The sequence below is a fragment of the Anser brachyrhynchus genome (genome assembly GCF_964034855.1).
Source record: "Anser brachyrhynchus genome assembly, chromosome: 9".
Classification (NCBI taxonomy): domain Eukaryota; kingdom Metazoa; phylum Chordata; class Aves; order Anseriformes; family Anatidae; genus Anser; species Anser brachyrhynchus.
The window spans coordinates 23305036-23320461 of NC_137703.1; the positions used below are offsets into that span (position 1 = coordinate 23305036).

Consider the following 15426-nt stretch of genomic DNA (forward strand, 5'->3'; position numbering starts at 1 on the left):
GAGGAAACTTATCTTTTTTATGTTCTTAATGGTCATTCTCAAAGAGCGATAACCAGTAAATCATGCTGATTTGCAATACAACCTTTTAATTTAGCATTTGGTGTAGTCTCTAGTTAGACAATACCATTAGTGTATATTTATGCAGATTCTTGATCAATAAAAATTAACGGCCAATGCAAGTCACCATTTGCTAGTTGCCTAAATTTCGTATTTATGACTCGTCAAGCTGTATTTGAATGAAAATGGGGATGACACGTTAATAGCATGTTCTGTACTTAGTTATCAGTCAAGTAAAAACTAACAAAACATCCTGAATACATAAAGAAGTTGCTTAACAAAATAAACTTTGTATTTAATTACAATTTATGTTTTTAAAGCCTCTTCCAAATTTAGTAGATGAAACTGAATGGGCTAGGTTACTATGGACTCCCAAATTTCAAATTTAGTAAATGTTTTTTTTGGTTGTTTTAAACTAAACAACTGCAGAAAGGAAATCTTTTTTCCCATCTTTTCAATTTCAGCTGATCTCACTCATCTCTGAATAAACTACTCATTTAATCACACTAGCTGTATATTAAAATGAAAACAAAGTTCTCTGAGTATCTACCATAGCAGCTGCTGTTCTCAAAAATGAGTTTTTAGCATTTGAAACCCCGATTCTGGATACTTCTTCAATCATGCTCGCTACAGCAATAGCTTTGGTTTCCCTAAATATTCGATAGTTACACTGACTGAACAGGTCCGTCTTAGTCTAGCTAACATTAGTATATTAAAGCACATTTAGTTCCAAACCCAGGTTTATTTTTCAGAAAACATTCCAAAAGTTATTCCAACCCGAACCACCCTACTTTCTCAGCCTCAGCTTGCCTTTCTCTCCAGGGACGTGCTACCACCACCTCAGGGTCAAAACAGAATCTGAGAGAAATGTAAATATTTATTCTCTTCCCGGAAAAGCACTCCACGGAGCGGAGGGAAAAAAGGGGATGCGCGCCCAGGGAATCGCATCGGGGTAACCCGAGAGCTTTGCTAAGCCGGTACCTTTCCGTGCAGGCAATCCCTCTGCTCTAAGGGGTAGTCCCTAACTGAAAAGATGCACCCCATTTTCCAGAGCCTCCCACCTGAAGAAACACCCCCGGGTGGCCGGGCGCTGGTGACACCGAGCCGTGCCAGCCCCTGCTCAACACGGGCTGGCGTGCACCAGGCTCTGAAGACACAATAACATTCCTCTCGCTGGCTTTGAGCCCGGAGGCTAAAAGCACCAAATAACTATTCATTCTTCCATCTTGAGACACATTCCTAACCTAGTTCAAAGGCCTGAAAAAACATGCCCTAGCTACATGCCTGCACACCTCCAGAAGGGCTTTTCCCTTGCACCACAGCTTGCGAGGAAAAGAAGTTTCACACCAAGAAGAATGAAACACATATGAAAGTTTTGCTCCCTAACATTGTTTAAAGCATTCGAGGCTGAGCTGCGTACAGGTTCCTCAGCTACGTTGGCCCATTTAAGAATGAAGTTTCACCATTTACATGCTCGACCTACAGCGGTTCCCCGTGCCTGCTCCGAGCGCAGCGCTGGGAGGGGAAGGGAGCTGACCGGGCCCCGTCCCGCTTCCACCACCGCTCCTTCCCACTCAGCATCGTCTGCCTCTGGCACCTCAAACTAAGATAGATGGAAATGTCACAGGGCTACACACCCCGATCAGGATGTCCAAGGACTTCCAGCACACTCAGCTCATGTTCACCAGATGATTATATATAACGTCAACAAAATACAAGATTATTTCCAAAATACTGATGCTAGGACAAATATTAACTTTCAATAAGAAAAATATTTACAGCTTTCAACCTACAGCTTCCTAAACAAACTGAATTCCTCTTTATACTTTTTATTTTGCCGTTTCTCAGAAAACTGCATGCTGTTATGTGCAAAATGGGAAAATATAAACAAGTCACTAAATAATAAGCCGACCTAACTACAGTCACTGTTACTTGTATAGAATGAGTCAAGGCACAACTGCTGCAGATGTCCCTGGTCCTGGCCACATCTCCATGGCTGGTGCAGCTCCCTGACCTGTCACAGGCTCGCTCTGCTCCCCACGCCAGCTGAAAAATAAGGCAGAACGACACGGGCATCCCTGCACGCCGCCTGCCTCCCCCGAAGGCAGAACAAAAGGAGCAGCAGGAGCAAAGGCCAAGGTGAGCCCACCCTTCTCAGCACAGCATGCTGCTTAAATCTGCCCCAACATCTTGCAGGCCCACACCCAAGCTGCAGCAGCCAGCCTGCTTGTTGAGATTCCTCAACCAAGGCAGAGGGAGAGTTTCCTCTGGTTCTGGGTGTTTCGGCACACCTAAGCTGTAAAATGCTAGGGTTTCCTTACCTCTGGTTCATTTTACGTATGTGATCAAGCCATCAGCTATCTAGCACTCGTGCACTTTCCATTGCTTTTAAGGACAATAAATATTTATTATTCTGAAGTTTAGTTGCCGTTACTTAAAGAAATAAAAACTCAGCTTTGTTCTGCAATGCAGAAAATCAAAAATGGACAAAGTGCTACAAACACCATAACACAGCAAAGCAAGAAAGGCTGGTGCACTGTGCCTGTGCTTTGCAAGCAGAGAAGTCAAAAAAGTGAAGTAGATTAAGTGTAGCAGGTTAAGGGAGGCATTTTTTTCACCTTTACCAAAGCAGTTCATACCTGCCCAAACCATATTGTGACGATCCTAAGGATTTCAATTGTCACTCATTTTCAGCAGATGAAAATTGCGTAGCTTGAATTGACTGTCACTGCAGGAAGATGAGCATTGCTCACTCTTCACGTAGCCATTGCAGAGATCTTCATCCCCACCACAAGGAGCAATACATCACCCTGCGGACATCTGAGTCATTCTGAACCCTCCGAGCAAGCCTAGGTGCCACAGAATCACAGAATGTCCTGAGTTGGAAGGGACCCACAAGGACCATCGAGTCCAACCCCTGACTCCACACAGGACCACCCCAAAACCAGGCCATGTGTCTGAGAGCGCTGCCCAAACGCTCCTTGAGCTCCAGCAGCTCAGTGCTGTGACCACTGAGGAGCCAGTTCAGTGCTCAACCACCCTCTGGGTGCAGAACCTTTCCCTAACCCCCAGCCTGACCCTCCCCTGTCCCAGCTCCATGCCGTTCCCTCGGGTCCTGTCGCTGTCCCCAGAGAGCAGAGACCCCACCTCTTTCTACAACCATGCAGCTGTGCTACCTGCACTGGTCTCCTCCATGAAATGCAACAATACTATGGAAGGAAATATCCTCAAGGATATAAACCAAAGCAGAAGGTTGCTTGTTCCTATTCTCTAGGGGTAAAAAATACCTTTTCTAACATGTAACCTGTTCTTCAAAAGCAGGCCAGCTATGTGAAATATGAATTACCATCCAGTGCTTTAATCTAGATATCCTCACTGACACAATCTGCTGTCACCAGGACGTCTTTCTGCATCTCACATGCAGCGCAGGGAACGGGAAGCTGGGGTCCGAACTGAAGCAAGGAAGTCACAGCTCCAGCTCCCCGCCCCACTCCTCTGCAGTCACTTACAAACTGATAAGCAGCGGGAGTCAAACCAAGATATGCTGCAAGAGCAGCAACGAACTCAGCCAATCTTCTACCTCAATCTACGCTCCAGGAGGTTCTTTCATTCTCTTGACAAAGACAAGTGTCTAGACACTGCTCGACTGTGATGTTACTGCGTGTCCATTAGCTCGTGAGGAGGATGAAGGGGGCTTGGGGTTGGTTTGGTTGTTGTTTGTTGAAGATTTTTTTGGTTTGCCTTAATCTCCTTCACTCCAGCTTTTTTTTTTCCCCCTCTTCAGGGAACTGCTCCGCTGAAGGGCAGCCCCCCTGCAGAGCCTAGTTATGCAGTTTACTGAGTGGCAAAGCCAGTTTAAGGAGTCGCTGCCCCATAAGTATGTTTTAGCAAACACCGTGCACCACACCAAAAGCCAGATCACTGAAAGGTGACAAGAATCAAGGCTGATGGATATTTCACATTTTTCTTCAGATTCCTTATTTCAAAGAAAACTTGTCCAATGCTTAGATGCCCTAGCAACTTACAAATATCCAACCTACACAGACTGGAAAACAAACAAACAAAAAATACACAGTAAATTAAAAGGAAGCTGTAGATGCTCCCACACTACTGCCTTCCTGCATTTACAACATGTATCATCAGACAGTTCAAATGCACAAACACACTTCAATAGTTCTACTAGCCGTAACGAGTGAAACACTCTTACAACCTAATTCCTTTCCCCCAGAAGTGCATCTTACTTGAAAATTTAATAGGCTATTTTTTGCACAGCTCCCAAATAAATGGAATTTTACAACAGTTGTCAAAACATACACAGGCAAATCTTCCGTGCTACAGCACAGGAATGGTGCACCTCATCACACGGTTCAGGCGGCTGACAGCAGGTCTTTTAACTAGGCTCCCGAATTATTACAAACAGTTGAACACAAACAAACTTTCACTGTCCCACCTACCTGATCAAAAACTCCTCTGAAGAAAATACAGTTTGCAATTACCCAAGGTTAAATCTCTAATAATAGTCTTCAGAGAACATGACCTAGATGTGTCAAACATGATCAGAGAGATATATATCAAGACATCTTTTAGTTAGTTAAGAGCGCCAGACTTATTTAAATCTCCTTTATCTGTTCACACCTTGGCTTTGTTATATTTCTCAATATTTCTGTAAGTGGAGAATAAAGCTGTTAAGCTTCAGAATCTTTTTTAAGTTACTGACATCTCTCCTTCATTACCTTTATCTCATGAAGTCAGAATAACAACCATCATGATCCCCATTTTATCTAAAACACAGAATGACGTAAAAACAGAATGCCGCTACTCGCTTCTATGCATAGGTACTCTAATATGTCTTATTACATATGGAAGGCCAAAAGCCAGCTCTTAGCATTCTGACAAATTGGGAATTTAGATACATTTGTTAATATTAATATATTTGCATTGCTGTTTTCACCACAAAATGAAAACCTCAAGATCTGCTGTAACAAGCCATAATATTTTTGCCATTTTAAATCTTCTTTTACAAGATATTCTTTACACTGAAGAGTTTTAAGGGAATCTATACTTACTAATCTGGAAGACAAATCACAAAACACTAGTGAACCTCATTTTAAATCAATTTATCATAACTGTCCAAGCAGTACAGTGTAAAGAAGAAAACACTGCCGTGAAAGAAAGTCCGTGTGAATATAGTTCTCCTTTCACTACACGTTTTATAATAACAAGATTCTTTCACATGTTAAAAGTCACTCGTTCTTACTTGCTTTGTACTTAACTCGTATCCCTAGCTGTGGTTTACTGTTGTGGTTGTGACAGGGATGCTAGAAGACAAAGAACTCAGGAAAGAAGAGCCTGAGGCAAATTTGGCTTACCTTACCAATGCACATCATCCTGTTAAGGCCAGCAAACTGACCAAATAATATATAAAAATAAAATCTCATCACAAGTAAGGGGTACATATGCTTTCTAAATAACGTCTACCAGTTATAAAGGTGAAAAGAAAAATATAGAAGTAAAAACACCTTCAAGAAACTGCAGCACCATGCTAAATGAGCACCTCGGGAATAACCTCTTTGTATATATACAGGCTTTCCGCCTTTCTCTCTACTGTTCCCCAAACTTTCACACACCTCCACCCCAATTCCCATCAGACCACGAGCACCCTGTAGCTCTCTCCACCCACATCATCATGCCACAGCTTCTCTGTGTCCCCCAAATCCTTTCTATGTCCCACTCCCAGCTCCCTACCCTACCACTTCCGACAACTGGTCCCCGGTCAGTGCCCCCAGTTCCCATTATCTCATGTCAGCATCCCATAATTTCTCTCCCAGCCAAAGTAGGGGGCCCAGCAACAGCATCTCCCCCATTTTCCCTCCTACCTTTTACCTAATATATTTCAAAACTGTCAATCAAATGCAGTAACTAGTTTCCAGTGCTACTTGGAACAGAGATTAAATCCAGTGTCTAATTAGTTTTGGAAAAGTCTATCTGTGTTTCTCCCATATCACTGGACACTAAACCATGTTTTTTTAAGTTTACTTTCACTAGTGACTTTACTGAATCTCTGAAAGTGGAGATGTTCTGTTCTGATTATTGTACAAGTGATTTTTGTATGTAAACAAAAAAAAAAATTCTTCACAAACAAGCTATTGTAAACTTACTGCAACTTGTCCAAAAGAATATTCAAGCACCCTTTAGTTAAGGTACTTGCAGGTATGTATCTATAGTCATGAAGAACTGTACAGTCCTAATGAATAGCAAAATTCCAGCTAACACAAAGCATCCCTGAAACAACGCAACATACCAGGGGTGTCAGTCAGTCGGCATTCCTCCTCCAGAGCTGCTTGCTGCGCTTTGTTTAGGGGTTGTAATTCCCCATTTATGAGTGTTATCTAAGGAAACACATGACTCGCCACAGCTGCTAGTTAAAAACGAGCATCCTCCTGGCCCTGCAATGTCCTGTTTCGTTTGAACTGGTTTCTGAATGTGGTTTAAATTTGAAAACATTGACTAAATATGAAACCTATGGGCTAGAGAAGTCCAGATAGTACTTCATTATCTACTGCGTTGGTTTATAAATCATACAGCTGCAATTTTTAAGCCAGGAAAACAAAAAAGAAAACTCTTAAGAAGCCTGTCATTAAAATCAAGGGAGGGAGGGAATAAATCAATACGAAAATGCAACGTAGCTATATTAAAGGAACTGATCTACCGTCTCAATTATGAAAGAATGAAAAGAAAAAAAAAAAAGAAACATTAATAATAAGCTTGTGGTCTTGTTAAGCAGGAGAACTGCAAATATGCAAGTATGCGGAGACAGAGGCTCAATTTTGGCAAATAATTAGGTATGGGGAAAACTGGTGTGTGCATACAGTAAGAAATCGACTGTTTTGTCTACAGAATACCCATAGAGCATGGAAAACTTTCATAATGTACTGGTATTTGTGTTGGTGCTGACCCAAAACGAGGGAAACTTCTGTTCTTTCAGTTCTGGAAACAACCTCCCCCCAAAACTTATTTTAACGGTACACGTCTTGTTTTGGCAATTGCTGTGTTTAAGTTGTTCCACCCTAAGCTTCTAACTCGAGGAAGCAAAACTAACTATTGAAAACTATTAAAAAATAAATAAAGTAAAAAAAAACAAGCAACGTGCCAACAAACCATTCCAGATATCTCAGACACGAATCACCCGAGTTATTTTCTGTTTACCATTATGTGTATTTTCAGAAGCAAAATATACATTCGAGCTTTTCGCCTCAGTAGTGCTTTGCTTTAACTGGACACGGACACGAGGCAGGGGCACCTTACAGACGTCCTTGCCCTGCGTGCTGGTTTCCTCCAGCACCCAAACGCCCACCACGCGCCAGGCAGAGAGGCATCATTAAAGCTGCGAGGGAGCCAAGTTACCACTTGCTCAGGCTGCACATATTCCACTCAGTGTTATTAGTGCTCACTTTCACAAGTTCTCAGACTCATCAACGAAATGGAAATGAGGCGGGGGAATAATGTCTTTGCTTTGAAGCTCTGGAGATCAAAGCCACGTACCTGGATTCATTCTGCCATCCTGCTTCAGCCTTTCCTGTTTCTCAAGAGCCAACGGCTAATGGTTTCCTTTTTGGAATATTTTTTGACTGTATTCTCTGAACACAAGCTATCAGCTGCTCATCTTCATACCCCTGCTAATTCTAGGAGGTTTCTCTTCTCACAGCAACTCCAAAAGCAGGTAAGAAGCACATCCGCGATATCTGCTCATCTGTGCATGCAAAATCCTGAGCAGGAGGAAAACGCCTTACAGCAACACTGCTCCCCCCACTCCCCGGCTACAGCCTCAGCTTCCTCGTGTCACAGGCCGGTGTTTTCCAGCAGGATTTAGCCCCTAATGCATGAAAGTCCACCTGTCATGGGATCCAAGCACCAAGGAGCCACCGGCTGAGCTAGGCACACGCAGCAATATCCACTTCTCACAAGGAGAGGGAAATGTGTGGGCAGAGGAGCTTGCAGGGCAGCTTGTAAACCACTGAACTTTTAAAAGGATGAGAGAAGAAAGGCTAGGGCAGGGCCACGCGTTACAATGCAGCCAGGAACATATGACAGGGAAAGCAATGGGATTTGAGGGGGAGTGCAGAGAAACGCTATGGATGGGAGAGATTTTTATATTTTTTTAAAAAATTTGCAAATCAATGATTATTTCACCTGCTATCTTTAATGTTAGGAGAAATAAGTACCACTTGAATGAGGATAAAACCCCTGCAGAATGTAAAGCCTCAGCAACCTGGAGGTGGCAGGGATGGGGGAAAGGACAGGGCAGCAAGGAAAAGAGGAGCAAGCTGGCTTGCAGCAAAGCAACAGCAATAATTTTACCCACTGGGAGCTGAATGGCAAACATGTGAGGTCCTTGCCTTGTAGTCTGGAACAACAGAAAATTCCAGAATGGGTAAAACAAGAGTTGTCCAGATAGTTTTGGCCTTTGCTGGAGAGGAGGGAAGGAAGACTGCTTTATGGAAAGGGAGAAAAAAGAAAGTAAAGAAATAGCACGTGCAGTCCTTCTGCCACTTCTGAGATTAAAAGCATTAAGTAACAACCCACAGCTACAAAAGACATAGAGAGCAAAGCAAGGGCACTTAAAGCAGCCTTTCCCATCCCTTATTCCAACACCTGCAGCTTTGCCTCTCCCTCCCCAGGTCCTGATGGTTCTCCCTTCTCTGCTGTACCTGCAAACGGCCCAAGTGGCTTCCCCTTGCTACTCCACGCTGCTCAGGCAGCATGACTTGAAGCAGCAGCAGGAGAAGCAGCAGGAGCAGCCCCCCTGCTCTCGCAGCCAGTGCCCCACCAGCCGTGCCTGCAGGAGCAGCGCGGGGCGATGCTCAGCGGCTCCTTGGGGAGGGCGCGCAGAGCTCCGGGACCTGGAGCGCTCCCCGCTCACAGGAGAACGGTTTAGCTTAAGGTGCTCAACAGCTTCTGCAGGCATGTGCAAGCAGACTGTTTGCAGGCCTATAAATCACTCACCTCCGGGCAGATTTTCTTAAGGATGGCATAAGGTGTGCCCTACATGGGCCGATTCCCCTGCCTAACCCCAGTTCTACCCGCAAAGCAGAAAAGGTCTGAGGACTGGTCTAAAAACAGATGTCAACGTGGTGTAACACAATTTTTTTCCTTGACACACTCAAGAAGATGAGCTAGTCGGGCTGAATTCTGAGAAAAGTTGCAGCTGATGGTCAGGAATGCAGCGTGGGAAACAGGAGTCCAACGAGTTAACATCTGAGCAAGCTACAAGCAACCGAGCTGGATAAAGGGGAGGGCACGGAACAGGCACGGCTGCTGACTCCCCGCATAATTACAAACCGACTCTTCCCGGCCTCCCAGAAGCCGTACTCGCTTAGTCCAATCCTAATTCGGGGAAATAAGAACCAACTTCAAATAGCAATTACTCCACTAGACACTACCTTTCACCACGCTTCTCTGCGAACAGCTGCGTGATGCTTTCCAGCATCTCCTGGTGCCGGGTCTCTCCTGTCCTGATCCCGCTGCACAGCGCAAGCACAGCGGGGATCTCACTACCTCCAGGATGGAAAATCTGCTGCAGCTTTTACATTAGCGGTGACACACCAGATCAATTAAGGCAAGGTGTCTGCAGCAATGTAAGCAGCACAGGTGCAAAAATCTGTGCAAGTAAACAGCTGCGGCACTGCTCCTCCTCAGACCTGCACTCTCTTCCTCTCACACATTTATCATTCATCCATATCTCAGCAGTGGATTTTCTCTCACGCTTGCTCCCCCAATCTTAGCACAGAACAGGAAAAAATAGCAATACACCCACCGACGTGAGCACAACACGCTGCACGCTCCGGCAAACATCCCCGCGCCAGGAGCTCAGCGCTGCCCTAGGCAGCCGGGGACTCACAGGTCAGGGCGGCACGACACAGCCAGCCCAGACAGCCGCCTGAAAGCGTTTCCAGAAGCAAGGTGTGGCGGGTACTGCTGCTCACCAAGTATTGTGACAGCCAGCACGCTCCTGTCACACAGCCACGGAAACGATTGTTTCCTACAGGCACCATTTGAAGCAGACCTGCAGTACCTGTGCTCATGTGAAACCTCACCTCGAACACTGCAATGAATCTGCCGTTCGTAGGTCACCTAAGACCAGTACTTAGCACCGCATTGCTCTAACAGGCAACAGTGGAAGTGCTAAGCGGCAAATACGGAGAGCTTATTTCGCCTTTGTTCAGGTATATAAACGTGTCCCAGAGTAACATGGAAGCGATGATCCCAGGCACCTTTCCAACACCAGCTCCCAGCATTCCTTCACACCGAGTGAACACACAATACAAACATTATTATGCTTCCAATAAAATAATAAACAGCGGTATGAGATCCAGCCCCTCGTATCTCCTTGTATACGTTCATAGTAATATCTGGTCACACTGCTGGGATCGCTGCTGCTCCAATACACAGAAAACCACTAACGGCAAGCGTCACAGCACAACAAACCAGGCAGCTAGCTGCCAGTGCTTGCACGCAGCACTGCTGCTCACCTTTCACCAGGACCCATCCACACGCACGGTAACGCGCTTCCCGGGCTCCCAGCGGGACGCATTTGCTCCGTGCTGCGTTACGTTGCTATGATGCAGGAACATCACAATGCTTGCGATGATGCCCCGCTGACCTTACGCCTGTAATCAAGATGTGACAGCCTGGCAGAAGATTTTCCCAAATTAAAAGAGGAAAGTTGTAAGGGAAAATAAAGCACACCAATGCAGCCAATGGCAAAGGCACAGTTTTCAGGGCCCGTTTCTCATGCAGTCTGTAATACTGCTGCAAGCCCCTGACAGCCACGCTTCCTATCAGCTGAAGCACGAGGGATGGATACAGGGCTTTGAAGACTCTCAAATCTTTCTCAAATTCACAGTCCTTTCCAAGCAAAGCTGAATTAACACTCATCACAGCCCTATGAGGTAGGTGCCATTAGCCGTGCTTCATGTGTGGGATAACAAGAGTTGGTGTGGGTCGCTGCCTTACCCCGACCACAAGAGCGATTACTGACCAAACAGGGATTAAAATGGTAGCTTCCCATTTCCAGCCCTACACCCTCAGCTACTTCACTTGTTCATTTCCTACACCCACTTCTGAAATACACCCAATCCTAAATGCTGAGGAGATGAGGCAGTGCCACAACCAAGTCCCATCTCCGTCTCAGCAGGAGCACCCCAGCCTGTTCTGGAAGCACCCTCACCAGAGGGGACCCTGGCCCCCACCTCCAGGGTGCTGCATCCTCGGGCAGCCTGCAACAAGGCCAGGCAGCAGGGACCCGGGTGCAGACGAGCGGCAGAGCCACCCCAAGGGACTCAGAGCCACCCCAAAGGGACTCAGAGCCACCCACACTTCCCTGATGCCCACCATGAGGGTCCCGGCACCCCCGTGGAGCCCGGTGCCGGCGGCGGGGCTCACCTTCCCTGGCTGGCGCCTGGCTCCTACATCTCCTCCCGCTTCTGGAAGCTGATGCTGGCGTACGCGCTCGAGTCATCGCTGGGGTGGCCGCTCCCACGAGGCTGGCTCGGGGACTTGGGCTGCGGCGGTGGCGGGGGCTTCCCCCCCGACAGGGAGGGGCCCTCGGCTGCAGGGTGCATGTGATGGTGGTGGTGGTGATGGCGACGGTGCCCAAAATCCTTCACCAGGTCCAGGTCAATATAATTGAGCCCGTTCTCCAATGCAGGGGCAGCCCCGGGCTCCCTGCGGGCAGCGGCAGCTCCGGCCACCTCCCCGGCGGCGGGCCGCAGCCACACGTTGTCAAAGGAGGCCGAGCTGTGGCGCTTCACCTCCTCGGCTCCCCCTGCACCCCCACTGGGGAACGGTGCCCCAGGGCAGCCCCCTGGCGCTCCACGGGCAGCAGTTGGCGTGGACGAGAAGGTCTCTGAGCTGTGCCGCCGGCGGCCGCCCTGCGGGTCGGCACGGATCACTTTGGCGCTGGGCGTGCGGCCGGGGCTGAGGCTGACGCGGGTGAAGGCGCTGCCCGCACCAGGCCCCCCAAGCAGGGAGGAGGACGAGGAGCGCGGAGGCGCCGCCGCCGCCAACTCCGGGGAAGCCACCGCCGGGGGTTTATCGGCGTAACCCAGCAGGAGGGCTGGCGAGGAGGGCGAGGGGCTGTCGGAGCAGGAGCCCCCCAGCCGCATGGTCACGTAGTCCCGGCCGGAGGGAGCCGCAGGGGCCGCCCGCGGGCCCAGCTCCATGTTCATGTACTCCTCAGCAGCCTCGCTCCCTGGCAGCCGTGGCAGGCCCAGGGCAGCCGCAGGGAAGGGTGGCTTGTCGCCGGCGATGAACTCGATGTTGACGTACTCGCCCGGGCTCTTGGGCTCCGGGGGCAGCAGCAGCGGGGGCTGCTCCCGGGCCCGCGGCAGCGTGCTGGCCTTGGGGCCGCCGAGCGACAGGCGTGTGGGTCGCGCCAGGCGGCCCTTGGTCTGCACGGCCGTGTCCACCTTGCGTGGCGGCTGCGGGTGGGACGGGGGGACACCGTCAGGGCCACCACCACCGCCACCCAGGCTGTCGCTGCTGGTAGACGAGGACGAGTCCTCGGCAGCATAGAGGAGGCGGTTGGAACCAAGGGCAACACGTGGCTGGGGGCTGCCCTCCTCACCCGCCGTCCCACCACCGCGCCGGTGCACGTGCTTGAAGGAGCGTGGCAGCGAGAAGTAGGAGTAGATGGGCTTGTGGTGGGCCGCGGCAGCAGCCTCCTCGACGGCCGGCTGCCCCGCGCCCCCAAAGTAGCAGTCGGGTGGTGTGCTGGTGGTGGAGCCACTGGCCGGGGACATGTTGATGTAGTCGCTGCCGCCACAAGGGAGCTTCCCCTCATTGCTCTCCACCGAGAGCTTCGGGTGGTGGCCAGCACCATTTGTCCAGATCTTGCCGTAGCCTGCGGAGCCACTGTCCGGGGAGTAGCTGCCGCTAGGGGACATCATCATGTAGCCATTGGAGTCCACCGTGGCTGGAGGGTGGCGGCCCCCCCTGCCAGGGTTGATGATCTGCTGTGGGGCCGACACACTCTTAGGACTCATGGGCATGTAGTCACCGCCCTTGGGGGGCGCCCCGCCGCTGGGGACAGGGGCCACGCCAGGTGACATTGGCATGTAGCCATCATCAGTGTGAGGGGCAGAGTTGGTCCGATGGTGGCCGCCATCCAGGTGGTGCATCTCCAGACACTCCTCTGGGTAGGAGTGAGTGGGCACAAAGGCAGAGTGCCGGTAGGAGGGCAGCCGGCCACCACCACAGGGGTAAGAAGGCAACATCTCTGTGTACTCCTCAATGGAGGCCACTGAAGACTGTGATGGGGTCTTCTGGTGGGAGATGGTGGGTGAAGTACCTGCAGAGTGAGTCCGCTTTCTGAAGGCCTTCTCCAAGTCGGCAACATCCTTGCTGCCACCTCGGGGACAGCACGGCGTACTAGGGTAGCGGGGCTGCTGCTGCGGGTGGCAGGTGCGTGGGATGAAGTGGCCATTGGGAGCTGCCAGGCTGCAGCAGGATGAGGTGGCCTTCCCCCCCATGCAGATGTAGTTGAGCTCTTCATCGCCCCTAGCTGGCGGGGTGTGCCCCAACGAATCTGGGGTGACACTGCGAAAAGAGCTGCGAAAGTCACACGGGCTAGAACCATACTCATCAGAAGAAATAAATCCGCCATCGCTAGGGGAGCCAGAAACAGAAGCACTAGACCTTCGTGGAAACAGGCAGTCCGACGTGGAGCCATGGCCACTGGTGCTACTGGATGACAGGCTGACTGGGCTGGTGGCTGAAGGAGAGCAGCGTGAGGAAGGCATCGGGATAGAACGGCTGTGGTTGAGCGGAGGATGGAGCCTGGAGTTACCACGATGTCTATGTGAGTGTGTCCGGTTGGCGCTGGGACTAACTGGGCTACCATCCACTGAGGCAGGCCTTGACATCGTGCCTTCCCCATCGCTTGATGCGCGAACCCGGAAAGAGCTGGGTTTGCCACCTGTGCCTCCACCCCCTCCGCCGGCAGGAGAGGTGGCTGTGACACTCTCAGTCCTGGAGCGGCGACTGAGCCCCACTTGGCTGGGCGGAGGGTTGTTGATGTGGTGCCTACTACGGAGGGGCACTGAAATGGGGTTGGAACAGTTGGAGGAGGACTGGCTCTTGCTGCGGGGCCGGAATTCCTCACTCATGGCTCGCATGGCCTCCAGGATGGTTTCGTGCATGTTCTGTGCCACCACCGAGTCATCCACTTGCATCCAGAACTCACCGGGCCCGGTCACAGCCGAGCGCCCCACCTCAATGAAGAAGAAGTTCTCGGAGTGACCACAGCGGCGGATATTGAGCAGCTGCAGCACCACAGCAGCCGCATCAGAGTTCAGCTTCACAAAGCTGATGGTCTTGTTCGTCAGGCACAGGCGGTAGATGCCAATCAGGTTCTTTGTCTGGCCTAGCCCCTTAGGCTTCAGGATTACTTGCCAAACCTCCTTAAAAGCCGGGCCAGGGGCTACCTCGCCGTAGCTGTCCTCTCCCGCTTCCCCCAGCCCCACGCTGCTGCCTCCAAAGGTGACATCGCTGTGGTGGTGGTGGTGATGGTGGTGGAGGTGGTGGTGGCCCTTGGCCCGGTTGTGCAACTGCAGCAGCGCTTGGTACCAGCTCTCCTGCTCAGGCTCGCTGTCAGCTGCAATGGCAAAGTGCTCGTCCTTGGTGTAGAGGGCCACCAGGTGCTTGTTCTTGGAGTCAGCCCGTTTGTTGATGTTGAAGCAGCTTTCCAGTGGGATGGAGCGCTTGGGGGCCCCTGACTTGTGTCTCCATTTCTTCTCATTCTCGTAATACTCCAGCCGGGCGGGTCCAGACTCGCTGGCTGCCCTCAGCACGAAAAAGCGTTTATGCATGCTCTTGGGTTTGCGCAAGTAACCCACCTTTCTGACATCTGAGAAGAAGCCCTCGTTATTATCTGTGGGGCTGGCCATGGCGAGAGGTGGCGGTGCTGTTACAGCAGTCAGTAGTACACAAGACCCCAAAACAGCCAAGCCAGCCGGAAAAGACAACCACCTAAAACAAAATTCATGCAACAACAATTAATAATAATAAAAAAAAAGGCAAAAGAGCTCAGGATCCCCTTTTGAAAACAGGGCAGAAGCAGGGGGCGAGCAGCTGTTCAGCGGCAGAGGCAGCTTCCAGCACCAAATCAGAGTTTGTGTCGCTGTTTATGCCCGAATCGCCCTCAGATGGGTGAGCGTGTCCATAAAAAGTCCAGTCCCGCTCGGTGCAGCCGAAAGCCTCGTCCCAGGAGCAGCGGCCGGGGTGGGGACACGCATCCTGCGGGCCGGGGGTGCCCGCCTGGCCCAGCACCCCGCTTCCCTTCGCAAGTTTGCCTCCGCGAGTAGCGATTTC

At 50.2% G+C, this 15426-nt stretch overlaps 1 protein-coding gene across 1 annotated transcript in view; it reads right to left on the reverse strand.

The window, feature by feature from the left end:
• IRS1 (insulin receptor substrate 1) overlaps positions 1 to 15426 on the reverse strand; it is a 72860-nt gene that overhangs the window by 36311 nt on the left and 21123 nt on the right. Inside the window, 3 exon segments of the mRNA XM_080604050.1 lie at positions 11500 to 14592; positions 14594 to 14660; positions 14663 to 15084. Coding sequence (XP_080460176.1) covers positions 11523 to 14592; positions 14594 to 14660; positions 14663 to 15084 — 3559 coding nt within the window. The 3' untranslated portion in view covers positions 11500 to 11522.